The sequence below is a fragment of the Canis aureus genome, chromosome 13 (assembly GCF_053574225.1).
Source record: "Canis aureus isolate CA01 chromosome 13, VMU_Caureus_v.1.0, whole genome shotgun sequence".
NCBI classification, from domain to species: Eukaryota; Metazoa; Chordata; class Mammalia; order Carnivora; family Canidae; genus Canis; species Canis aureus.
In genome coordinates, this window is record NC_135623.1 from 18,824,385 (window position 1) to 18,851,787 (window position 27,403).

At 53.5% G+C, this 27,403-nt stretch overlaps 1 protein-coding gene across 17 annotated transcripts in view; it reads left to right on the forward strand.

The window, feature by feature from the left end:
• The window catches only part of LOC144281984 (BEN domain-containing protein 5), a 1,369,676-nt gene that overhangs the window by 1,162,721 nt on the left and 179,552 nt on the right, over positions 1-27,403 (forward strand). For 2 of the 17 annotated variants that reach the window (XM_077845009.1, XM_077845018.1), the window contains 3 exons: positions 3,141-3,289; positions 9,322-9,535; positions 16,500-17,723. The exons of 13 other annotated variants lie outside the window; for them this stretch is intronic. In XM_077845009.1, the coding sequence (XP_077701135.1) occupies positions 3,141-3,289; positions 9,322-9,535; positions 16,500-16,657 (521 nt within the window). In that variant the 3' untranslated portion in view covers positions 16,658-17,723. Of the gene's footprint in view, positions 1-3,140; positions 3,290-9,321; positions 9,536-13,719; positions 13,750-16,499; positions 17,724-27,403 lie in introns of those variants that run through there. 2 more of the 17 variants (XM_077845008.1, XM_077845017.1) reach the window with 2 other exon arrangements.

Below are 27,403 nucleotides of genomic sequence, written 5' to 3' on the forward strand. Positions count from 1 at the left end.
GTGGAAATTAGCTGTTGAGGGTAGAATGTGAACCAGGCACTGTGCTGAGCCCTGGTCTCTGAACTAAAAGGACACAGTCCCTGCCTGCCCTCGGGCCTCCCTGTCCAGTGGGGAACAAGTGGGGGAGACAGGCATAGAAAGAGTTGAGTGCGGCTGCTCGTTGTGGGGGTCTGAGCCCGGGGGGTGGGCGCAGAGCTCCCCACCTGAGGGAGCTCACAGTTCACCTAAACAGGCAGTGGCACATCCAGGATTTAAACCCCAATGTCTGACTCCAAATTCTAAGCCAAGGGGTGGAGACAATGACTCCCTCCTTTTGAAGAGATGGAGCCACTTCATGGAAGAGGTGGCATTTTGAGTCAGGCCTTGAGTTGCCTGGTGAAGTTTGGCTGGGTGGACGTCTGTGGGGTGGAGTGGTCTGACGGTAGGAACAGCGCAGGCCCAGACTGGGGAGCCGGAAGGGGTGGTGTTTGTGTGGAGGGGGCCAGGCTGCACTTTGGAGTGGAGTCTGACTGGGGGGTGGGGGGCAGCAGCGGGTGGAGCCAGAGAAGCATTTGACTCTCAGCCTTCACCCCTGATGTCCCTTATGTGTCCCTGTGTAGCCATCGGAATCACCTGTCCTGGCTAGCTGTTTCTGATTTGTTTGACAACCCCAATTTCTATTTCACGGGCTGCCAAAAAGGTCACAGAAGTTTAAAAACGGCTCCCACCCACCCCAGCCTGCACCCCAGAGCACGTCAACTCAGCAGCAGGGCTTTATTTCAGAACCTTTGCCCCAGCCTGCTTAAGTCCCCTCCTCCCCCACAACTCTCTCCCCTCACGTCACAGAGAATTTGCCGAGATCCTGCAGTGTACCAGGCACTGTGTGGAGGGTGCCAAGACTGCAAAGACAGTAAAATTTTGCCCCCAAAGAGCTTCACAATCTAATGTGGACAATAGACACAGATTGGCAGATGATTGCAGACAGAATTTTCTAGAAGTATTTACAAAACAGAGACCCCCCCAGCCCCACCCAGTCGTGATCAGAGCGAGGTCTCACAGAGGAGACACCTAAGCTCCATTCTTGGCAGGCAGATGAGGTGGCGTTGTGCCAGGCTGAGACAGGAGCACGTCTAGAGGCACGGAGGCCTGTGACAAGCAGCACAGGGGGCCCTGGGCCGCGGTGAGTGCAGAGGAGGCAGGTGTTCTGCGCCTGAAGGAGGCTCCGATGTATGACCTCATCCTGACGGTAGTTAGGAAGGAAGGCGCTAAGCAAGGAAGGACGCGGCCGTAAGGAGATCTCATTGGCCGCCATCGTGGACACGGCTGGGAGAGAACCGGGCCGAAGTCAGGGCCGAACTGGAGTCCTTCTCTCGTCCACCATCTTCGCACAGAAGGAAACGAGGCTTTGGGGGAAGGACACGGTCCTGCCAGAGATGACCTGCGAGCCAGTGCCACAGGGACCCCATCCTCTCAGCCCAGCGCCTTCTCCTGTTGCTGGACTCAGAGCAGGAAGACCCTTCAGACGCCGCGCCCTCCGGGAAGCCGAGGAATGACCTCCCCCCTGGCCTAAGGAAACGCCAAACGCTCCACTTGAGTTTGTGTCTCCGAGTCAACCTGAGATCTCACAGAGAGGAGAACCTTCGGCATCTGCTTCTGAAGTCGGAGCCTTCATTCATTGTTGTCCTTCCTGTGTTCATGTAGCAAACATTCAGAGAATAGCTCCTCGTGCCGGGCGCTGGGGACGACGGGAAGAGCAAGGCCCGGGCCCGGCGCTTGCCTAGCTCACTCAGCGTCAGCGGATGCCAGCGGGGCAACCGGGATGCCACCTGCCCTTCTCTGCCAGCTCCTGCATCTCCAGGTCACTCACCCGCGGCCACACTACGACACAGCAGAGCAGGCGCACACCTGGCCTTGCCCTCCCGGGATGGGCCGCGCTTCTGCATCCGGCCCTCCTGCTCCCAGCCACGTGGCATTCTGCTTCGTACGGGGCCCACGCTTGCAACCTTGGAGACCACCCAGCCTCCGTCTTGCAGATGGCAGCCGTGAGCAGCTCGGGACGATAGTCTTGTCCTAGGAAGCTCTGTCATGAGGAATTTTAGTAACAAAATCCCCAGCACCTTCTCAACCACCAGCCAAAGTCTAGGCTGTGGCAACTGAACATAGAATTGCGACTAGATGGTAGGGCTTTGGTGTATAAAGAGCCCTGTGCCAGGTGATCCACGTGGTTAGGATAAGGGAAGGGGGACCATGAAAAGCATCAGTTACTTAAGGTAGAGGCACGGCCCCCGGACCCGCAGAGCAGCCGCTCAATCCCTGATCCTGGACGACCTCTGACAGGTTTGCAGAGGGAGCATTTCCAGGGTGCTGAGCTCTCCGTTGGCCTGTGGAGTTGCTCTCCTGCAAAAGATAATCAAGTCATTCAGTCTTATTTACTCATTTTCATCCTGTTTCTCTGCCCTTTGGTAATCAAGACACAATAGGTGATTTTAAAAAATAGTCCATCATTTTTAAACGCTAATGGAGAAGAAAAAAAATATTCTCCTTAGAAAGCACCACCATTTATCCAGCTTCCTTTCACTGTTTAAACTGCAAGTAATTTGTGTTGATTGCATTAAAATAAAAATCAGGGTAGCTGCTAGATCAGGCAATCAGAAGCTTAATCTGTATTGTATTTTAATTTCTTGGTTGAAATGTTCCTGTCTAGCTCCATACTAGGTCTTAGGGAGGGGGAGCCTTCTGCTTTCCTACCCTCCCTTCTCTGGCTGTGGCCAGCTCCCCTGGAGGCTGCAGGGGGTGGGGGGTGCTTTTGGCAAAGGCGCAATTTGCATATTGCAGCGATGGCCACCCCTCCCACCCCGGTCTTAACAGGACCTCTCTTCTGAGCAGACAGTTGAGTCCCCTGCATTTCCATTCAGACAAGGACACCCTCAAAGACAGCTTCTCATTCACAGAGCCTAGTTCATTCTTGTCTTCAGTTTTCTTCCTTTTCCCTTGTGACATATCTCATTTATTTTCAAACCTGGGTTTAAGTGTAGTCCAATGGACAAAATAAGCCAGCATATTTATTTTGTGCCACTATGTGCTGATAGATGCGTAGTTAAAAATATTTGCCTTTTATTTTCCTTGGAGTTCTAGACAGATCTCTTTTCTTAACTGCCTAGGTCCTGCCATTGACTTGGAAAAAGTAAAGTCAGAATGTCTCGAGCCCGAGCCGGAGTTACGGAGCACTTTCAGTGAGGAAGCAAATACGTCGTCCTATTACCCCGCTCCTGCACCTGTCATGGACAAGTATATCCTAGACAATGGCAAGGTAGTGTTTCAAGCTCACTATCCATTCCCTGCGAGTGTTTGTTAGCTAGAGTAATGATGGAGAGTGTGGTGGGAGCTTCCTGAGGCACAGCTTGGCCGGCTGGCCTCCTGGCCCGGGCCTAAGTAACTATTTCCAGAATTCGTGTGTTGTAACTAGTGGAGCTGTACTGGGACTTGTTCTTTTCTGACCCCCCTCCATGTTTTTTTAAGTACTGGGCCAAAGCAATTGTAAAACTCAACTGACATTTTAAAATAGCTTAGTAGTGAGAAAGATTTTAAAAAGCATGGCCGGGATCCCTGGGTGGCGCAGCGGTTTGGCGCCTGCCTTTGGCCCAGGGCACAATCCTGGAGACCCGGGATTGAATCCCACGTCGGGCTCCCGGTGCATGGAGCCTGCTTCTCCCTCTGCCTGTGTCTCTGCCTCTCTCTCTCTCTCTCTCTCTCTGTGACTATCATAAATAAATAAAATAAATCTTAAAAAAAAAAAAAAAAAGCATGGCCGTTTGATGAAACTTGTCCTACCTTCCTATAAAAGCAGATACATAAAATTTGTAAGGTGTACTAGATATGAAACCTCTGATTGACCGATAACTCAATACGTATCCATTCGCTATTTACGACGTACCTACATGTTCTAAACCCAATGCTAGACCCCAAGGATAAGCTGGTGAATGAGACATGCTCCTTGTTGCTCAGCTGTTTCCGAGCTGTATATTCAGCAGTGGTTAGCTCACAGTCCTAGGACTACATATATCTGCTCAGATTGTCTTGTAGGACCCTTAGAAAAAAATCATGAAAGAAAATCTAAGGACTATTAGTAATTATATTGGTACAGGCGTGAAAAAATGATGAAGTAGCCTTGGAAAACCTTAAAGTCACCTGATACAGCAGCAGGGCAGGGAGGTAACTGTTGTGACATCCTTCTGACATCCACATGGATTCATCTTGGGAGAAGGCTGTTGGAGGCCTTTGTCTAGGCACTGGTCAAGGTCAGTGGTAGTGAGTGTTCTGTGTCTGCCACCGTGGCATACGTTACAGGCATCACCTCTCATTCTCCCCAGAGAATCATCTGTGTCAGTCTATTTTTCTTGCCTTGTGCTTCAGAAGGTCTCTGTTTATCCAGTATTGTTCCCCAGTGGGCTGATGAGAAAGGAAAGGTGGTTTTATTTGGGTTCTTCCAGCTACATCCCTGCACTGGCCAAATGGAGACAAAAAGCAAATATTGTCAGCCGAGGAAATGAAACGTGTTAGTCTCGAGGGCTGTCTTGGATATCCCGCCATTCCCTCCTCTCCCACTGAGCGCTACCTCCCCCGCAGAGGCAGAACTGATGCGCCAGGCCATCGCCTGTTCTGTCTTGACCTGCTCCAGCCAACAGGCTTTAAAAGCCTGCTTTTCAGGGGAGAGGCCGCATGACGGGGTGGAAGGAGGAGCCCGGAGCCTGCGGGCCCCACGGAGCTCTATCTCTGTGCTTTCTGTGGGGCCTTGCTTGGGGGGGCCTGTCCCTTCTCTGGGCCTCAGGATTTCCATCTTGGCGAGGTGGGATGGGTTATCGCTCTCCATAGGCCTTGAATGACTCCAAGTGCACATCTAAGTTGGGTGAATCTTCCTCCATCGGAGATAAAAGAAAGGACTATTCTATGTTGATTTCTTTTTAGTGATGACCACACTGTAGAGTGGCTAGAGACTTTCTTAAGATAGCTTCCAAGAGAAATATATTTCTCTCTTCCTTTGATGACTGACAGTTTCTGAGCATTATGGGGGCTTCTTTTGCAAAGATATCATTTTTCCATCTCCAGGAAATGGGTCTCTCAAACCTCATTTAATGTTTTTAGAGGAGTTGCACAACAAATCTTAAAATTGAAATTTTTTTTTCGTTGGTTGTTGCCAACATGTTGCTATAAAACTGACCTGACTTTTGTTTACAACTAATTTGTAGTTCAGCAGAGATGTTTATGAAGGGAGAGGAGAGGAAGCGGCCAGGCTAGAGATGCAGGCAGCCTCCCAGAGCAGCGGCATTCCCTACATCCTCATTGTTCTTGGCTCTGCTATGGTTCTGACCCTTTCTTTTCTCTGCCTGCATGAACAAAAGCCTTAATCTCTGCAAAGCCTAAAGCATTAGAATAGGATCCATTTCCTAGTAGGAAACTAGCTTTGTCCTATAAAACATTTCACAAAGCCGTTTTTTTGATCAAGTCCCATCCTAGCAGATGCCGTATTTTTAATAACCTCCCTTGACACATAAGGCTAACATTTTGGTCAAATAGCGAACTATGGTTTATGTGAATAGGGCTTGCCGCGAAAGTTACTTTCTGATTCTGATAAAATTCATTGCTTTTCTTTGTCTAGGATGCTTTATTTCAAAAACTCATTGAATCACAAAGCTGCAAAGACCATTAAAGTTTAAATAGTCTAATAATTTATCCGTGGCATAGATGGGGAAACACATCCAGAGCAGGGGCTCCTCTGTTGTTAGAGAGTACGTTAGAGACAGGCAGAGAGGACCTGGAAGCCAGGTCTGCAGGTTTCCAGGCCGGTGTTTTTCCCAGTCTATACTGCTGCATCTCTGAAAGCTGGGCATTGCTCCCGGAGACCCTGAGCTTGGCTATAACCTCGGGAGCCCTTGTCCCAGCATATACCTGTGATTGGTCTTACCCAGAGCCATTTCTTTCTGCGCTCTGATTTGTACTCAAGTGCATGTCAGAAAATATTTTCTTCTCTAAAGAACCATAGCTCATCAGAACTGAAAGTCTGTACCATTAAAACATATTAAATATGCCCATCAGTTTCTTAACTGCTTTGTGTTCAGACTAGTCCTGATCAGTTTGAAGGGGACAGAAGAGGCAAAGCCTCAACCTGTCCCCATGGAGATGTACCGTGAAGGGCTGAGTCAGGTGGTGAAGGCCCTCAGTAGGCTAGAAATTCAGAGGGGGATAGAACTTAGCCCTGGAGCAGTTGAAGAGTGTTTCCTGGATTCGGGACTGGGGCTCAAGAGATTAGCAGGCTTAAGAAGACATAGAAGGCATTCGTTCCTGAGCAGAGACACCACGGCTGGTGGGGGTGGGAGGAGAAGGCAGAGGAAGTACCAGTTACTAAATGTGTGCTGCCCTCCTGACATTTCATTCATGTTATGTCACATAATCCTCTGAACAGCTCTGTGAATTCGGGGGTGTCTCGCCTCTTCTCCACCTGAGGAAAGTGATCTCGGAGAGGTCAAGTGACTAGCCCAAGGTCCCCAGCTCGTAGGTAGCAAGGTCAGGATTCACACCCAGGGCTGGAGACTCCAGCGCCCATCTTTCCGTTACCGCATACTGAAAGTAGAAGGAAGGGTAGGAGTTTGAGAGCTTCATCGTAATGGCTACAAAGGCTAGGAGGTTGACTGGAAAGAGGATTCTTAGACGGCTTCTAAAGCTGACTGAGGAGATTGGACTGATGTGATAGTAAATAGGGAGCCATTCAAGATTCCAGAAGGTTCACATAGAAACAGAGTTGAAAACTATGGACGTCATGTAGCCAAAGAAGGAAAGCCGTGTTTAGGGGAACTAATCTGCAGTGTTTCTAGGGTGGGTTGGAGGGAGCAAGGACTGGAGCGGGAAGGCCAGTCCGTGGCTTCTCCTGGTTACCCTGTCTGCAGTAGTGACCCGCGGTGGGGGCCAGCACGGGAAGTGTCTGGGCCAGTACAGAGGAAGGCTCAAAAAGAAACCCAGTAGAATGTTGATGCAGTAGATAGGCTATGTCCCCACCACGGCCATGGCCCTGGCAGCAGCAGGCAGGCCTGGGAACATGGGCTCTAGGGTCATACAGATTTGGGTTTGAATCTTGATTCCAAAATTTACTGCTAGTGTGTCTTAGGAAAGGTAATTTTGTCCTTCCGAATCTTTATTCACATCTGTAAAGTGGGAATAATAACTTCTACCTATTTCCATCTCTTAAGGTTGTTACAAGGATTAAATAAATTGAGATTACTATACCTGGCTCGCTACAGGTACTCAAAAAATAATACTGCCCCCCTTATCTAATAGAACATTGGCCAAAGTGACTGTCATCTCTCTTTTCAGAATAGTAAATTAAAAGACTATAGGAAAGCAAGGCCCAGGGTAGAAAAGAGCAGAGATCTTTGAGAAACTGGAGCTGTCTTCCATCTCTGAGGTTTTCTGATTCTGAGTTTGATCTAATTCAAATTCCCTGCTTCTTCCCCGTCTCAGGAAGCTTGTGAGGGCAGCTGCAGAGTGTCATCAAGGGAGGTGACTTGGGGCCCAGCAGGGAGCAGCAGGAAACTTGTCCCCGGCATGCCTCGTCTGGCACACAGACTGCCCACCTGCAGTTGAGACTGCGGAGGAAAGGCCAGACTTGACCTTGGATCCGTGTTGCCCAGCTGGCCCCGGCAGCACATCCCACTTCCAGGGCTGCTTATCTTCCCGAGCCACACGAGCAGATTTGCAGGACTGAAGCAGGCAGCACAGGAAGACCACGTGGATCTGGTTATCTGATATCAGGCCTGCAGAGATCTGAGTGATCTTGCGAGTAAAAGGAAGCAAAGGCAGATGAGGCCAGGAGGCTTGTTACTTACTGGCAGTCATGGGTGGGCTGTGTTCCGGGTTGTTTTGTTTTTGTTTTCTGATGATTGAAAAACCTCAGTAATTGGTGAAGGAGGAAGTGTTGCTGACTGACCTGTCTTCCCGGCTGTGTGTGTCCACCTTCTTTTCCAAGCCAGTCTTCCGTAGAAAGATCCAGTCATCTTTGAACAATAGTTCTTGCCTATCTGCCATCAGTTTGGGGTGTGCGCGGTCTCTCAGACCAAGACCTCTCCAGGGAGGTCTCCTGACCACAAGAGGTGGATGACCCACACATCCTTCTGAAGACAAGGACTTTTGGCAGAGCCCCGTCATGACCCTTAGAAAGTCTAGCTCAATATCAGCTTCCTCCTCTCCTTCCCCTCAGAGGCCATTTGCACCCTCCATAGACTCACTAGAAACACAACATAAATGGCAATGTCAAAATCAAAACTATTTTTTAACGATAATATTAGCAAAGGGTTTTGAGTTGTTAAAAGAGCCAGAAAAGAGAAACAATTTGAAAACCTGTAGTTTATTGCTAGATCATTCTGAGTCTTTGACATTTAGTGATGCTGCCCTGAAACTCTCTGAGTGCTTCCCTTATAACGAGCGTTAGATTATATTCTATTACGTGTGCCATCAGAATCAGACTGGGGATGCTGTGGCTGTGTTTAATCTGTTAAAGTCATAGGTGTTCTGAGCCAGAAGGAACTCAGAGGTGAAATCCCCTGTTCCCGGTTCAGTTCACAGGAAGCCAGAGCCAGAGGCGGGGAAGGACTTGCACAAACACACTCTGATGAATGGCAGAGCCTGGCAGCCGCCTGCCCCACTCCAGCGGGCAGTGGTTTTCAGACTTCGCTGTACACTGGAGCTACTTAGGGAACTTCCAACCATCCTGGTACCTAGGCCCACCCACAGTAATAAATCAGAATCCCTGGGAATGGGGCCCTGGCATAAGAGATTTTTAGAGCCCTAGATGACCCCTGTGCGTGCCACTGCTGAAAGCCACTGTCCCAGCATGTTCACGTTACAGGGAGAGAAGTCTTTCTAAAGTGTAGGAGAGAAAGAAGTGAACCTATGTGTTCCTGAGGTATGGCCAGGCTCTGAGTGGCCTCGTTACAACATGAGTGCAGCTTAGGTTCCCAGCCCTACAACTTAATCATCGAGTGACTTGGCAACTGGCGTCACCTTTCTCAACTCAGTTTTTAGTTTTTCCATCTGAAATGAAAATCGTATCTCAACACCTTCCTTCCAGGGTTGCCATGAAGATTTGAGATAATGGCTATAAAGCACTCAAATAACCCCTGGTGCGCGATAGGTATTTAGTAAATAAGTATTATTTCCCTTAAATAAAGCTAACGTACTATTTATGGAATGGGTCCCTGATAGCTGTGCAGCAATGACTTTTAAAGGACAAGAAAAGTTTCCAACTGCCAGCCTGTCCGACTACACAGGTGCTTGTGTTCTTATCCCTTTCAGGTCCATCTGGGAAGCGGGATTTGGGTTGATGAGGAGAAATGGCACCAGCTACAAGTAACCCAAGGAGATTCCAAGTACACAAAGAACTTGGCAGTCATGATTTGGGGAACAGATGTTCTGAAGAACAGAAGCGTCACAGGAGTTGCCACAAAAAAAAAGAAAGATGCGGTCCCTAAGCCACCCCTCTCGCCTCACAAACTAAGCATTGTCAGAGGTAGGTCACTGCAGAACCGAAGCCCTGACGGAGGTGCTGTCCTGTACTGTCAGGACGGTACGGGACCCGGTTCAATTCCCCAAACATGAGGCTTCCCCATGCCAGGCCCTGGGTGTGGACCTCCTCCCAGAAGAGCTCACGTCTAACAGGGAGATGAGACGTGGACACAAGTACAGTTCTAGGTGCTAGCATGAGAGGGGGACTGATGACATGTTGAGGGACGTCTCAGAAGGGGAGGAGACCCCCAGCTGGAGAATCAAGGAAGGATTCCTGGGAAAGAGGGTCGGAGGGTCACCGCACTGGGCCTCAGAAGCTGTGCTCCTGACCACTAGTCTCTAAGTGTCCAGCCGCCATGCTTCAGTGAAGAAAGTAGACTCTAGCAACAAGGACATTTTGAGCAGGCCCCATGCCAGGTTCCAGGGCAGACAACAAATATGTCGGGTAATTTCAGGTTTGGATGAAGCTGACGAAGCATCATCACATGTTATGGCAGGACAGGGGGCTGTGTTAGCCGCGGCAGCTGGAGCAGGCCCGCTGGGAGGGGCTGGGGACTGGAGTGGAGGAGGCAGGCTGTGGATGGGAGGGGTGCTACGACGGGACGATAAACAGGTGCAGAAGCCAGCGCGCTCAAGGGATGAGGAAGCTCCGGACAGCCCCAGACTCATGGGGGAGAGCAGAGTGAGATCGGGAGGTGGGCGAGAGCGGGTCTTGAGGGCCTTGAAGGCCACGTGAACAGCTTGGATCTGCTCACAGGAGAAGGACAGGGGGGGTCTACAGATCGTGGGGTGACCAAATGGGAGGCTCATGCAGGGGCTCAGTTGGAGATGACAGTGCCAGGGGCTGAGGTTAGAGCAGTGGGCATGGGAAAAACAGCCAGATTTAGGGTATGTTTGGGAGGTCAGGGTAGCAGGACTTGGCGAGATTAAGTGCCCAGCCTGGGGTTGCCGCCCTGACTCTGGTGTGCTGCAGCACAGCTGCCTGCCTGCCTCATGACTACTGACGTAGGCAGCCAGGTATCTTTAGACAGTCAGGTAACCTTTAGTTGGCTGCTGTCTGGAACGGTGGGTCCTGAGTCGGGAGGTCGCCCTGAGAGAGCGGCCCTCCCGGGGAGGCAGCCCCGCCCCGCCCGATAGGTGCCTGCCAGTGACCGGCCGGCCCCTGGCCGTGCCTGCTGTAAGATCACCTGCCGTGTGTCGGCCTCAGGCACCAGCCTGACCTTCCCTGATTCCGCTCCACATCCTCGCTGCCTGGCACAGGGCCTGGCACACAGTAGGAGCTCAGTACGTGAAATCTGAACAAACGGAACACGAGAGTGGCAAGCTCATCCCCGACTGGCTGGCTCTTGGGGTGATTTCTTGCAAATTGCGTCCCCGCTGTGTCTTAGTTTCCTCAGTGGAAGCTTGCCTCTTCACACAGCTGAAAGGGCTGCCTAGGGTTACAGCTTGGGAATGGTGACGTTCCAGCTACCAGAGGAGATGTTCTCTGCCACCACGCGCTGCCCCCGCAGAGCCATCGTGACTCTCTGATGATCACATCATCGAAGCTCCCCGTCTTTCTCTTCAGCTTTGGGGCTCCCCCTGCCCACTCCCGGGGCGGGCTGATGGCAGGTGGAAATAGCCAGGTCTCCAGAGCCTGCGGTGGAGCCTGGGGTGGCTTCGGGGTCGCGTGGAGCCCACCCTGGTCCATACAGCCTTCACCTCTGTTTCCCCGAGCCTTGTGCGCCGTGGGTATCGAGCGGATGCCCGGTGTCTCCATCCGTAAGGCCGGGATCGCAGTCCTCGTCCTGCTGCCCGGTGGGCCACACACACATTTCGAATGTTCCTTAAACCCCGTTCAGATGACATCCCATGCAGCCGAGGAGCCCCCGGTGCTACAGAACCCCGGAGCCAAGCGGCATGGGGGCATCCCAGGCTCACGGTCTTCAGCCCCACCTGCCAGCCCCCCGGCTTTCCCCACTGACCCGCTCCTCTCTTTCCCACGCCCTTTTTAAACCTCTGCTTTTCCTGACAGGATGGCCCACATCTCCTTCCTTCTCAAAAGATGGCCTTGCCTCTTCCTCGCTAAAGAGAAAAGGACTTGTGCAGCTCTGAGCTGCAGGCCTCACTGGACTTAACTTTCCCCTCCGTTCTTCTGCCTCACGGCCCCAAACAAGAGTTGCTGTCTTCTTTGGGACTGCCCATTGTCTCCTTCTGGGTCCCAGCCCTCCTGGCCTCCTCAGTACCTGCAGGCATGCTCCCGCGCTCCTGCTTCCTTCCAGGGGCTCGTCTCTCTCTCAAGGCCGCTTGTACCTACCTCCCACCTGCTGCCGTGTCTCCTTTGGCCTTTTCATGTCCGGGTTTCTTATGTGTTCAGTGCCCCAGCTGTCTGGTGTCCACCCCCAGCCCTCTACTCGGTCTGCTCCTGCCGAGTGTCCCATGGACTCCCTCCTTACCAAATCGGGCACCTCCTCCCCAGGCTGTGTGATGGGACCACTCCTCCTCTACTGAGGGACCATCCTCGAGCTCGATTCCTCCTGCTTCCCTGGCTTCTCGTCCCTTCTGTGGGCTGCTCTTCTGCTGGCCGCCTCTGTCCCCAGGGTGCCCTCTCTCTCACTCCCCAAGGCCTCCCCCCACCACTTCCCCCCGGGCCCCTGGCCCTCTCTGTGTGCCCACGGCCGGGCTGAAGTCCGCACTCCTGTCCTGGCTCACGGCTGCGGACCCGGCCTCTGGGGACCCCTCTGCCCTCCCCTCACGCCACGCATCCCGTTCCCCACTGTGCTCTAGCTACAGGGGCCTCTTCCTCTTCCTTCCCATTCCCACCATCAGCGGTGGCCTCCGCCTGCCCCGCACGTCCTGCGTCCTCCTGGCCATCCAGAGCGGCGTCCCAGCAGCCCACCCACCGTAGCCTTCCCTCTGCTCTCTGTCACGTCAGCATCCCCCAGAAAGTCTGCGACGCATTTCTCGTCTGTTCCTTAACCTGGATAATTGTCTCCCCAGCCCCGTGCCCCTTAGAATGTACGCTCCTGAGCATCCTGTTCAGGCCTAGCAGGTAGTGAGTGCTCAGAAAACATCTGCCAAATCAGTGAGTGATGTTCCCAAATCTGTCTTTGGCTCCATCCACACTTCTGAGTTCCCGAGCTGAACATCGGGGGGGCCTCCCGCCCCTTCCGTATTCCCCGTCTTGGTGAAGGGCACCAGAGATGCATCACGCTCGAGTCCCCCCCCACCTCATTCTGTGTGTTGTGCCCCCAGGTACCTTAACTGCCCCCTGCCCCCCTGCCCCACTGCACCCCTCACAGCCCTGTGTCTCCCCCATGCTGCTCCAGCAGCTTCCAGACTCCTCCCTGTCCATTATGTAACCAGAAAGCAGACACGATCCTGTTAGCACCACCCCGTCACAGCCAGGCGTGGCGCCCGTTATTAAAAGTTAAGCTTCTTAACATGTCACGGAAGCACCTTTGTGACCTGGCCCAGCCAGCGCCCAGCTGTTCCCCAGCCGTACACCCGTAGAGCTCTTGCCCTGGTAACTGCGGTCCCCCCTGAACAAGCCTGGCTGCCTCGTCAGGGAGTCTGTACGTGGTTCCTGTGCCTGGGCCACCCGTCCCCTCACTGCTTTGCCTGCCTGGCTGCCACCAACCACCCAGACCTGCTCAGACAACCTGCCTGCAGGAAGCCTTCCATGGCCTCTCAGGGCGGTGGACACTTTGGTGTGTGTCCCAGAGCCCATCGTGCCCACTTCTGTTCTCTTCCCACTGTATCTCTGCCTCCCAGGGGCCTGCTCCAGCGGCAACCGCTCAGCCCAGAAGTGCTTGCACTGCAAGTGAGTGGGGAGGGAGGTGACTTGCCCAAGGCCTTCCATCTGGTTAGGTCAGAGTGGGCCAGAAGGAGGCTTTCAGACCTCCTTGTCTCCAGAGGGTCCACAACACAACGTTGGTTCTTTCTTTAACTATAACCAGCTCCCACGGGGCCGGGGAGACAATTACCACTAGACAGGTTTGAAGTCGGTCTCCTATCCCACCGCACATTCACCGTTTTAGCCTAATTATTTGAGCTCCTCGAGACCGCATCGGACGGCCCTTGCCACGCAAGCTCCTTTGGATTGAGATTGTGTGTGTTAATTTGATTTCTACCACATTTAGTCTCACTTGCCTACAAAATGGCAATCCTTGATGCTCACGAGGATTTTCTCGTCTCTTTGATTTCAAGGTCATTCCTTGCGGGACGGCAGCAAGACAGGTGAATACGACACCGTTTTAGAACATTGAAAGCAGAAGAGCTGTAGGAGATCTTGCTTTAATGATAAGCTCCAGGATGACAGTTAAACCTTATTAAGGCCAAATGACCTTTTGCAGAGTGCCTTGAGTTTTCTAAATGAGCCACAGCATTGAGTTCTGGTTAATTTTTATAACTTTTTTAATAGGACACATTAGCGCTGTTATAAACCTTGTTAATTAAGCAATAATCTCAAACGCTGCCTCGCAGAGGGAGACATTCCCAGCAAGTGCAGGTGATTAATATCTAGAGTCTAACAAAGCCTTTTTAATCAACCGGAGGGGCCGTGCAGCACTCCTGCCCCCAGGACACGAGTACGTCGGGATTCTGGGGAGGACTCTTGGAAGACCTTCCTCCATTTGCCCCTCTGGTGACCCCTGCCAGGGCACCGAGGGCCACCCCCCCCCACCGGTCTCGCCCCTTCCTTCTTCAGCCTCTCTACCACCCCCCTACCTTCCAGGCAGCTGCATACTGAGCCCTGAAACAATCCCCTCGGATTATCTGGTTTGCCGTCCTACCTTCACAGATGGTAAAACTGAGACCCCAGGAGATGCCCTTAGAGGCTGCGCAGCAACTAGGGCAACAGCCAGATTCGACCCCCTGAACTTTGAGATGGTTCTCAGCCTCCTCACTTGATTCCCTATGAGTGTCAGCTTCCTCCTGGCCCCGGGGCCAAGATGGAGTGTCCAGGCATTCCTGCCTGTGGGAGAGACGCCGGTCACAGTCTTATTAGACCTCGATCTGTGCTTGGAGAGAGTCAGGAGAGTGTGGGAACACAGAGGCCGTGGGGTCTCCTAGCGCCATCTGGTCCGTCCCGCGGAGGCTGAGTCTGGAAGGATGAGTAGGATTTAGGCACTGGAAGGAGCCAGGCTAATCAGGGAGGAGATGATTGAGGACACAGACTTGTGGGACAGCCTGGAGTCAGGGGGGTGGGGGTGCTGTTTGCCGGTGGACCTCACAGCAGGCAGGACGATGAGGGACGGGGCCTCCTACCTTCTTGTCTCAGTCCCTGTGGAAAGGCCAGGATAGGATGAAGTGGAGATTAGCAGGCCAACCAGAAGGCTTGTAAAGCCTGTCAGTAGGGAGGGGAAGGTGGCCGGGACACAGAACGCCTATTGCACATGTGCACCTGCAGCGCAGATGGCACCAGGGGGCAAGCTGGTCGCGTGCACAGGGGGGCTTGGTGCTGGGGGCGGCAGCAGCAGGCCTGAACTCACCTCCGCCTGCAGGCCTGCACCTGCTCTCGTGCAGTGGAGGGATCAGCAGTGCTAGGCCTGCAGTCCCTCCGAGTGCTGACATGCTGCATCTCCAACAGGACTACCTGCCACGGGCTCACCTGCTAGACGAGATTTTGTTTAGCCCCCCTGGCAGCTCGTGAAGACTGGGCGAGGAAGTGCAGGTTCAGAGAGGTTCCAATTCTTGCCTTCGATTTTATACTCCAGCGGTACCTTCCCCATGCACACCCGCAGTCCCTCAAGTCCCCTAGGTTTCCCTGGAAAACTGTTCATTCATTCACTTAACATGTGTTCGCTTAACCTTGTCCCTCCGCAAGTTCTTCTAGGCCCTGGGAACGAACAGTCGTCCCCATAGAAGTGTAGTGTTCCTCGCGGTTCCAAGAACGCTTACGAAATGTTTATGTCGCGTGCTTCATGGCAGCCTTAAAAAAGCTAATCTGTGGTTTGTTGACCTTCATTAGGAGATGAGGCATCTAGGGCAATGATTTGCCTCAGGTCCCCAGGCTAGGAAGTGGGCTCCAGTCAGGCTCCTGTCAGACCTCGTCTGAGGCTCACTCTTGGCTTCGTCAGGGAGAGTGGCCAGCCTCAGCCTCGTTAGTAATCACCACCATGGGATGCCACGTCACACCCACCAGGCGGTCAAAGCTTTAGGAAGCTGGCAATGTCAAGTGCTTTTGAAGATACAGGGCAACCAGTACGTGCATTCACTACTGGTAGGAGTGCCGGTCAGTGCCACCACTTTGGAGAACAGTTCACTGGGCACCACCCAGGAAAGTTGGGGACGCACACCCCCTAGCATTCGGCAGTTCCCCACGAAGGCCCGTCCCCTGGAGAATTTCCTGCACGTGTGCTCCACGAGACGCGCACCAGGGAGTTGGTAATTGCAAAACACTGGAAACAATCCAAGTATCCGTTGATGGTAAAATGGATCGGCAGACGGGGGAGTAGTCCCTTCAGGAGACTAGTACCCGTCAGTGAAAATGGATGGGCCGCAGCTGCACTTGCACTTGGGTAAATCACAAAACCGTAATGTTGAGTGAAAACAGAGTCAAAAAGATACATAAGGTCTGGATACACTAGGGGCACAGGTAAAAAACAGGGAAGAGTAAGCAGTGTGCCAGTTAAGGGTGTATAGATACGTGATATTATCACGGAAAGGAAAGAATTCAGGAGAGTGCTTCCCTCGGGGCGGCGGGTTTGGGAGGGGCCTCCAGGGGCTTCGAGGGGACCAGCCACGCCCCACTAAGCTGGGGGTGGGCACACGGATGTTGTATCATTATTTTAAAGCGTAAGCTGACAGTTTATCCTTTTCTGAGTACATTTGTGGTAGAAATCCAAGGGTGCAGCTGTGCCGGGCCTGGGGCCTGGTGTCGGGAGGTAGGTCGGGAGGCAGGTCGGGAGGCGGGTTTTCTTTGCGCCCTTGAGAGGTCGTGCTGCCCCCGCTCCATTAACGCTCGGCCGTCTTGTCTCCCTGTCCAGAGTGCTTGTATGACAGGATAGCACAAGAAACTGTGGATGAGACTGAGATCGCACAGAGACTCTCCAAAGTCAACAAGTACATCTGTGAAAAAATCATGGACATCAATAAGTCCTGTAAAAACGAAGAACGAAGGGAAGCAAAGTACAATTTGCAATAAACTTTGGATTTTTCATAAAGCCTTATCGTTTTCCTTGCGTGGCCCGTGATCGGGGCGATGGTGCCGCCCAGACCGGCCGCCATCCGTGGCGGTGCGTGCGCCGGGAGCCAGCCGGTTTCCAGGGCCTCGGCTTGCCCTGAACTTGGACTTCCCACTCCAAAGACGTCAGCCGGACGTGCCGAGACTCGGGCAGCGCCCTGGCGCCAGCGTCTTTGTGGGGATGGGGAAGCGCTGTCTTTGCGGAGGGGGACGGAGTGTCTGAGCTGCCTACACACTTGACTGAGAATTTGAACTAATATTTTTACCATTCAAGGACTTCTATCTCTGTTTCTCTATTTTGTTCTATAATAAAGCTTCATTAATTCTTTGATGTAGACAATCATTATCCTCATTTATTTAAGGATATCAAGTGTACAGTGGAGGTGACCAGTATCCTTTGAGGGGTGGACCATTCAGGCGGAGAGCCAGAAAACTCATAAGGGGTGTGGTTGCCGTCTGCAGATCTGAAGGGCTGCCTCGAAACCAAATCACTGTCTCTTACTTCAAAGGACAGACCTAGGACCAGACGCCGCTCTCACTCAAGATGATCTGAGATCCAGCTTCCTTGATAAATTGAACCCGTCTCTGTGAAAGGGTGTAGGCGCGGTAATGTGAGATGTGGTCCAGCGTTACCTCCAGGAAGTAGGGGGCAATGTCACCTCGTGTCAGTTCGTTTATCCTTTTATATCTCAAATGATCTTTCAAGTTACATAATTTTTATCTCATGCAGCAACTGCTTCTCTAAGGTGCCTGGCGCGCAATCTGGCAACCACATTCGATCTTCCTGTTGATTTGCACTTTCTGTAATGCCTGTGAAGTCAGCATGGTATATTGGAAATGGCAAGGGTTTGGGGCTGAGCTCCTGGGTTCCAAGCCTGGCTCCCCCGCTTGCTTTGGGCTTAACCTAACCTCTTGAGTTTCCGTTTTCTGTTCCGTAAAAAGGAGATACTATCTACCTTGCAGAGTGGCTATAAGAATTCCTTACCGATATATAAAGTGTTCAATAAATGTTGCCAATTATTATTTTCTTCATTTCTGGTTATTGGCTTTTAGGAACTGGTTGGAAAACTCCGGCCTCTGGTTTTCCTAATGCTTCACCCTTGAGACCATGGAGTGTCTGTAAGCAAAAGGTCAGGGTCACTGGGATGAGTAGGGGAGGTGGCTGCCTCTTTGAGGAATTTTATTTCAGTAAATAAAAGAATCCTTGGTAATGTGACATGTTGTACTCTTGCTCATAGGATGTGTGGGTGTGAATTTCCTTTTATGGCATTTCCCCAGCTTTCCACAAACTAGCAGTGCGATCTTGGACTGACCGCCTAACACCTTAAGAGTCCTTATCAGTATAATGAGGAACATTCTGTCTACCTCACAGGCTGAATGGTTAATTAATAACAACAGACTATATATGTCAGGACTTCTCTAAACATTTAACATGGTTTTACTCATTTCCTGAGTAACGTTCAAGGCAGTAGTCGTGTTCAGTAAATCCATGCTGCTAAGATGGGTTCATTTCAACGGTGTGGGCATGAGTAGCACAGAAGCATGAGAGACTGGAGAAAAGTCTGCATTACTCTGAGCTCATCCCCTGTCCTCCCCAACTGTGGCAAAGATACAGACGCGCAGGAGCTCCGTGCCTTTCCCATCAAAGACTATTTTATAATACGGTACCCGCTGTATAGGTGCTTTTACATTAGTGGAGGAAATAGTCATGGAAATCTACCTTTAAAAGCTATGGGAGATGTGAAGGTGCTTTATATAACATACATCACATAGAGTAGGGACACATAGGGTGTGAAAGATTCTGGGATCTGTGTTCAAATCCTGACTTTACCACTGCTGACAAGGTCATTTGGCCTGTCCATGCTCATTTCTTTTAAAGTAGAGATAGTGATCCCTAACTCAGGGTTGTTGTGGAGAGGATTCCAGGTAATATCTGGAAATCTCAGAGTCACCCGGATGTTACTTTTAGCTCTTAAGGCAGAATAAAATCAAAAGTGGATGTGACAAGGCAGGACATAGAGCCAATTCTGATGAGCAATCAGGAGAGGTTTGGAGCCTAGTTAGACTGAGATGGTTTTGAGTCCCTCTTATGTGCCTAGTACCCTGTTACTGTCCTAAAAGGACGAGGCCATCACTCCTATATCTGTACCAATGAAGAAATGGGCACAGAAGAGGTTAAATGACGTATTGGCCAAGGTCTCAGACTTGCCAGCAGTGGAGCTGGATCAGAACCCAGGTCTGTGCAGGATCTGCCCTTTCACTCTTCCCTGACAGGTGAGTGGGATCTTAAGGTCTGAGACTCCAGGACTGTCATTGCAGGGTATCTTAGAGAGACCCAACCTCCGTAATTGGAAATGGGTCTCATTAATTCAAGCCATTTGAAGGAATTACAGCACCCATTATAAGGATTCACAGTTTTATTACATTCAAATACATACACAAAACACAGATTCATTTTGTGTAGTAGAGAGTAGAGAGTTTCCAAATGTGTCCAATATTAAGAATTTGCTGAGGCTTCAAGTACAGACTTCTGGGCCATGGCTTAGCACGCTTGAATCAGGAAGTTTGAGATAGAGCTGGGGACACAGCTCAATACTGTGTGCCACCCCTCAATACTTCAGTCTAGTGGAAGTCATTAGAAGACCTGCTGTAACGGAGGAACAACAGTGTTTACCAAGTAAAAAGACGTGTTCCTTCTAAAGCGCCTGAGGATATCTGGAATAAATCTTTTAAATAGCTGAGGATCCACCCCGAAAGCTTGTTTGGAGTCACTCTTTCATGATCACCAAGTGCCGTGTAGTTGGACATGATGCAGGTGACTTTCAGCTTAAGCACCAATGAGCGTCCCCTCGCTTTTGTCCTTAGTTTCTTTCTTTGGGTTCCCGTGACAGGCCAGGGAGTCGTGTAGGACGGGACAGTCAGGACTGAATCGGCAAAGCCTGGGTTGATGAGGTTTGGGCACTGTCTTCAGAAGCCCTGGCAACAAGTTCTCGGTTCCCAGATGAACCTGAAAGACGTGGCTTGTTTTTATTTTCTGGCAGAGGAATGTGTGTTAGTGACCATTACGTGCGCACGATGTCTTGGATGCATTTCAAATCATGACTTGCTTTTGTAGTTATAAGGAAATACAAGCCACTTCATAGAAATTTTTGGAAAAATAGGGAAAGTGTCCCAAACCAGGCTACTGCAGGCATTGTGATGTATCCCTTGTGCTCTCTTTTTCAAGGCCACAAGTATGCGTTTTACGTACCTGAGATCCTAGCGTACGACGAGGCTCGTATCCCTCCCCTTCCATTTCTCACGTTTCCCTGCTGCTCCGTGAAACTCGACCATCAATTCCAGCATCCCCCAAGTGGACGGCCGTCAAGCTGTGGCGGGGTCAGCCGCGCTGGGCCGCAGGGCCGAGGGGTTGCCAGGTCCCGAGAGGTGCCGCTGCACCCGGGGCCCAGCGTGCCGGCGGCCAGAGCCCGGTCTGGAGGTCAGCGGGTTCGGGTTCAGTCCCAGCCTCGCTCGTACCGCCTCACCCGGTGTGGGTTCCATCCTCTCTGAGCACCAGCTCCTCCGTTTGCAAAATGGAGAAATAATGTCCCGTGGTGGGGGGTTAGGAGGACTGAGAATGTACTTGAAGCGCCGGGCCCAACCCCTCTGCTCTGCTCTCCCCACACCCATCACCCATTCAGACCCCCCGATCCCAGTGCCCTGGGCCGGTCCCCAACCTGCTCTGACCCCTTACGCGGTGCCCTGCCGCAAGGCCCCAGCCAGCCTGTCTTCATCCCGCTGCACTTGGAGCTCGTGGGCTGCCCGTGCACACCAACCCGCCCCTCACACCTCTGCCTCCCCTGGCCGGCCTCAGCCCCGACGAACCCAGCTGCCCACTTGCCCTTCCCTGGCTCGTAGCGGCTTATAAACAAAACTCAGGGCAAGATTTCTGTGTGCGCAGTTTTTTCCCTCCATATTTTCTATCATTTTCTTAAAGTCATCTTACCTGGGTCAAAAGAAATAATAACATTTTTTTTTTATCATTCTTGATACATGTAATGAGTGTCACCATGTTCTCAATCATTTTACCAACTTAGCAGGTGAACACTAGTACCTCGTTATATTTTCTTTGATTATTTCTGAGATTGCACAGTTCCCCAGAGTCGGTTGGGCCTTGTTTGCAGAAAATAAAACCTCAGCCTGTAAAAATCTCCAGCAGAATCCATTTCCTTTTCTGTGTTTAGTTTTCTCTGGACAATGTGTTTACCCTGAGCATATAAGTTTCACCTTTACATCTGCAAATAGACAAGTCGCCAGATACATCCATCACTGCCTTCGAAACGGCTTCATAGGCTCGTGGAACTTTGAGTCAAAAGTGAGCTTTGAGGTCCTCTACCCAGACCTCCTATCCACGTAAGCAAACTCCTTGCCAGACCATGCTTGGATACCCACAGGCGCGGGGGAGTCATCTTCCCACCCAGGAGTCCACCCAGTTCTTACCGTCACTGGCACGTTCTTCTGCTGAGCTAAACACTCACTTCCCTGAGACCTCTGAGGTCGTTGAGATTTTCTCCTCTGAAGTCACCCAGGACGCTTCTCCTCATAGCCCTTTGCTGAGTTGAAGGCGACAATCGTGTCTCTCCACCACCTAACCAGTAATTCAAATTCCGTTTTACTGTTTTCACAGGAGGGAGGCTGCACGGGGAAGAGCGGGGCTTCCCAACTTGGCCCTGTGTTCGCACTCTGACCACCACTCACTAGCAGGGAACCTTTAACGAGAGCTTAGCCTCCCTGAGCTTCACCCCTCTCGTTTCTCAAGTGGGAGCGTAATGCCGACCTGCCAGGGCACACCAAGGCCTTCGGGAGGTAACGTGCATCAAGCAGCTAGCACTCGGTATCTCTAGGCCAATCCCAAGAGCTCTGACCATCCTGGTTGCTCTTTTAGGTTGTGTCTCTAAAAGGTAAGGTTCAAGACCGGACAGGGGCTTTAGGAAGGGCCCGAGTACCACTAACCAGGGCAGCTTCTCGCCTCTTAATGCTGGCTTAGCTCTGTCAGCGTGGCCCAACCCTGAACGAGCACCTCCTGTGATGCTCTCCTGTGGCGTGGAGGGCCACCAAACTCGCCTCTGCTCCCTCTATTTGGCTAACACCATACTTCTCCCTTTAGCTCACAGTTTTATAAGAGCAGCACAGGTCTTAGAGCCAGAGAAGCTCACACAAAATTCAGATCCTGACTTCACTATTTATTAGATTGGAGGAAATTGGTCAAGTTTATGTCCCCCAGCCCCCGTCACCTTGTCCTGTATGCAGTTGTTCTGGTGATCATACTGGCCTGCTCCTGTGCCGGGCCTAGGGTCCCTGCCATCCTAGCTCCGGCTTCCGTAGAGTGCTTCTTTCTGTTCTTTTTCTTCCCTTTTGCTTTTTAGCAGCTCTTTATACACCCTCACCCCCTATGCAGGTGTATGGTGTGTTTTTTTGTTTTGGGGTTTTTATTTTCAAGATTTTATTTATTTATTTATTTATTTATTTATTTATTTGAGAGAGAGCACGCATGCAGGGGAAGGGCAGAGGGAGAGGGAGAAGCAGAGTCCCCGCTGAGCAGGGAGCCTGATGTGGGGCTTGACCCCAGGACCCTGGGGTCATGACCTGAGCCGAAGGCAGATGCTTAGCCGACTGAGCCACCCAGGCGCCCTTCAAGTGTGTGTTCTTAAATGAAATACAGAACTTTGCATTTATCCCTCTCCCAGAGATTTCATCTTATTGGTTTCAGCCCAACATTCCAGCTGGTTGACATCTTCTTTTCCATTTGTGTTTAAAATACAAAACAGAATTTGAGAAAAGCCAAAGCCAAAAAAGAAAATCCAGCCATAATCCCCAGGACCAAGCCCAACTGCACGTGTCTTCGGGGAGCCCCTCCTGTCCGTCCAGGGGCAGCACCTCTTTGCTCCCTGGCGCCTGCCCAGCCTCCCATGACCCAGCCTCGTTCGTCCCCCATCATGTGGCAAACGCTTCCCCGTCTCCCGCCCGGTTGCGCAGCCACCGCTTTGCTGCCCCTCCCAGGGCTGGGCTGTGACTACCTCCTCATCTCTGCTGTGCTGTTGTCTCTCGTGTCTCCAGTGTCTTGCTCTTAGAGGTAATCCTGCCACGAGCGTCTGTGGTTGGTTGTTTCTTAAATTCCCAGGACTGAGCTAACCGCGTTCAAGGGCGAGTGTGTTGAGTCCTTTCCGTGCGCGGTGGGGTTGCTCCTCGAGGGGTTCAGTCCTGTCTCAAGTGGGGTAGACACGCGTGTGTTTCTGGAATTTCTAAAGAAGCGTGCTGAATTAACTTTCTATATAGATGTACCTCTTCAGCTCCCTCTGGGCCAGTTGTCTGTGTGTGCGCTGGGGTGTGTGAGATCCTTAGGGAATCTGATTCTAGGCTACGCCCTCTCTCCCAGTTCTGTGGTGTGTGGCTGGGACCCTTCGTGTCCTAACCAAAGTATCAATAATAATGTTTAGTTCAGTGACAAGGAAAGAGCCATGAGGTCCCCCACTACAGATCCCTCCTCGTCACCAATGAGCCTTTTCTGGGCCGGGCCGCTCTCGCAGCTAGAGCTCGGCCACCTGGGAACGGCTCAGGCCGTGGCACCTGGGCTTACCCTGTCGGATGACAGTTGTGGCAGTTGAGCATCTGTGTGTGGGTCCATCCCTCCGAGTGTTGGGGTCACATGTGCTCCATGTCTAGCCTGTGCCCAGCACTCGGACAGGCACTGCAGGCCAGCTCCAAGCAGGGAGCCGCAACCGCGAGTGGGGCTCCGAGCCCCGTGCTCTTTCCTCCATCACCCGACCCCGACCCCGACCCGAACGCGCGCTCCGGATGGGCTCCGGCCCGAGGACAGGGGCCCGCGCCGCTCCGTGGGCTGCAGGGGAGGCAGGTTCCACATTCCCGCCCCGCCTGGTGCCGAGGCCCCTCGCTAGGAAGGCCGGACCCCGGGGCCTGCTGCGCGTCAGTGGCTGGCCTGGGGGGGGTGGGCGCGGGGGGACAGCAAACATCAAACAAGTAAGAGAATGGCCTATGGTGGTGAGCGCCCCGGGAAGGGCTGTGGGGGGCGCCGGCGAGGCCCCGGAGGGGAGGCCGAGGGCTGCTGCGGGCTGTGCTCACCCAGGGGCGGGGGGCGGCCTGGCCGTGACGGGGGTTCCGGGCGGCCGCGCTTCTACCCCCGGGTGGGAGACGGGCAGCGGCTTGAAGACTCGTGTGGCCGCGGCAGGCCCGCGCCGAAGCAGCATTTCCGTGAGGGAGAGGAAACCGGCGAGATGCTGGCGGGGAGCGGCTCCTGCCGGCGCCCCCACCCGGGGCCCTCGTCCCCGCTGCCACATGCGCCCTGAGCTTCTGTTCCTCCGTCGGGAGAACGAAGACCGCGGTTCTCACTGTGCAGTGAGGTCGGAGGGCGAAGGGGAGACGCACACGGGGAGGCTCCGGACGGAAGAGCGGCCCCGGGGAGGCGCGCTCGGCTGGCACCGGGACCGGGCTGCTGGGCCCGGGCTGCACGGGCTGCACGTGGGAGCTGGGGGATCCTCTTACTGATGCGTCCTGTCGGCAGACGTGGTAACGTCGATGCTGGGCGGCCGACCAGCCCTGAGGCCTGGCAGGCACTCACTCTCTCTCTCTCTCTCTCTCTCTGCCTCCTTCGCCCCTGCCTCTGGGGTTCCCCCTACGATCCCGTGAAATCCCAAGTGAAAGTGTGAGCAGGAGCCCGGCCCTAGGCCCTGGCCCAGCCGTGTCCTGGCACTGCGCGGCCTGGGCTCCCCGCGGGCCTGTGCGCCTCAGCATCCCCGCGGCTGCGGCCCCGCCTCCGCACAGTAAAGCTTCGAGGCCAGTTTATCGACGAGGGGTCATCTGCATGCTGTGGACGTTGGCCTGCGTCTGAGCCCAGGGCTTTCTGAAACGACAGCGAGATGGTTGCTCCCGGCCCAGGTGGCCCGGGTCCGGCAGGCTAGGAGCTCATGGAGGGAACAAAGGAGTGAATGAATGAATGGCTTTATTGTCATCACTCTGACTAATAACACAAAGACTCACCGGTATTGCTCTGTGATTCCTCCTGGTAGCTCTCTGGTGTGTCTTTATTTCGAAGACAAGGAAACAGGCTGAATTTCCTGAGCCACAGAATTAGCGGATGGACCCTAAACCCCAGTCTCCCGAGGCGAGATCCGATGCTTTACGCTACCGGTGGCTCTGGAACTTCACCTGCTCCAGAATCACCTGCGGGGTTCGTTGAAAGCCATGCCACAGGCCCCGGCCCAGACTTCCCGGTTCAGCGGGCCTGGTGTGAGCTCACGAAGTCACACTCGCCTCCAGCTCTCGGGTGGTGCCGACGCTGCTGGTCCCGGGACCGCACTTTGAGAGCCACCGGCCTAAGCAAAGGCCCTTTTCTGAATTACGATCACGCCATGCGGTGCGGGATCGCACGCTGGTGACCGCAGACTGCCGAGCCGCGGCAGCAGCCATGGACGGAGGGCACGGAGGGCGACCGAGGCCCCCCGCCAGCCCCACGGCCCAGTGCTTGCAATTCCAGGGGTGAGGCTCGCCGCGCTGAGACCCGCCCTGCCGAGGGGAAAAGGGGGTCCTCCGTGGCCGCCCAGGGAAGGTGCTGCAGAGGATGAGGGGGTCGGCAGTGGGGACGACGTCAGGGACTCGGGAGGGCAAAGCCGCCCTGTCTCATTCGTGTGCTGTGCCCATTTCCGGGTGTCGGGGACGTGACACAGAACCAAGAGCCAGACCCCCGCGTCTTCCCCCTGCACCAGCATCCTCCCAAGCAGCAACTGGAATTACGGACACGTACCTATGCTGACTTGTGGGCTTTCTCTCTCTGTGCGTCCTGCATCTGGACAATTCACAGACTCTGTCATAATTACATTTGTCATCCACTTTAGCATCTTGGTTTCTGTTTTGTTCACTGGTGTATTCTGAGCACCCAGCACATAGTATACACTCATTAAAAAATTATCGCATAAATAAACGTGATGTCAAAGACTCGGTAGAAGGCTGCGGCCCCAGCCCAGACCTGAACTAAAGCAAGGACCCCAACGCCGGAGGAAGAGGAATGGAGCAGAGACAAACCCCGGGGTCGTTGCAACTCAATCTCAGCGGAGGAAGGACAGGCCTGTCCCTCAGCTCCTGCCTCAGGGCAGGCCGTGGGAGCCCGGCCAGGCCAGTGGTGTTATGGCAAGAAGGAGGGAATAAACGTCCAGGGCCTGGGCCACTCCCACAAGGGAGTGCGATCCTCCCCACCCCCTGGAAGAGGCCCCTGATATTTATCCAGGAACTTCCCGTGAGCCCAGATTGCCCGCAATCACAGTGGACACCCCTGAGCTCCTTGTAGCAGCCACAGATGCCAGGGGAGCCTCTCTGCAGCGGTGTTCTCGGTTCCCTGCCATCAATCCCTGGTACTTGTCACTCCCGGCCATCTGCAGCCCTGCCAGGAACTCAGCAGACATGGGAGGATGGGATTTTCATGCTGGGATAATTCAGGAGGCTTTAGGGTCTGAACCGCGGACCCTGTCACAGGGCTGTGGGGATCCCTTCATACACACCCCTTCCCCTGGTTTTGGAGAGCGGCGACTCACTGAAACAGTTTTGTGGCATCAGCGGTGCGTCCGCACGGTCATAAACCACCTTGTGCCTCCACTAGTTTCTCAGCCTGGGCCGTCACTGTACCTGCATCTTTCTTGCTGGACTGGGAACACTCGAAGGGGCCACCATGTGTTCCTCCGTGTGTCCTGGGCCCAGCACAGGGCTGGGTGCAGGTAACATGGAGCTGTCCCTGCACTCCTGGCCTCTGATGACCAAAGGCCGTGCCCAGCCAGCAGTTCCTTCTGCCTGGAGGTTTAAGGCTTTGCGGGATCAAGAAAGCCCTTCACGAGGCTGTCATGAGACCTCCCTGGCCTTGTTCCCCCAGGAGAGGGCATCACCAAGTCAGGAAAGAAGGAAAGGCTCTGGCAGTGCTGCAGTGGGGAGAGAGGAGTTGGGGAGGTCTCTGGAGTAGCCCAGGTGAGCGATGGTGAGGCCCAGACGCCCACTGTCCTTCCTCCGTGACTGTTGGCACCGCCAGGCGGGAACCCGGCCACGGGCACCATGATGCAGCGGAGCAGGGGGGCTGCCGGGCACGGCATGCAGGGCGCCCCCCACGCAGCTCGTGCCCTGGGGCTGGGGGGCGGACTGCAAGCCCGGCCTGCACGCTGCGCACACCCTCCATGGAGACAGCACGGGGGGGAGCCCGTGCGGGCTTGAACCTCTCCTCCACCACTTTTCAGGAACATGACCTTGGACACGCGACAACCTTCTGGGTCCTCAGATCCATTAGCTACGTAGAAAGATTAACATCACCAGTGTCTTCGGGCTGTTGTAAGAGCGCCGGGCACGCGGCGGGCACCTAGTGGGTGCTCCCTAGCGGGTGCCCCCGCCCTCAGCGACGAGGCACGCTCTGCTGTGCGGGGCTCAGGCCGGCTCGGCCTCCTGTGAGCCTTAGTTTCCCTTGTGGATATTTTTCTTGAGCAAATGTGACCCGTAACACCGTGGGAGCTAAGGTGTGTTACTTCGAAACGTTTACCCCTTACAGTAGGATGGCGCGCGGCGGGGCCCCCTGGCGTGCGGGCGGCCCGGGTTACGGTCTGCACTCGTGATGCCGTGGGCCGCCCTCCACGGCGGCGCAGCACTCCTGACAAGCCGTTCCCGTCCCGGTGCCGTGCCCCG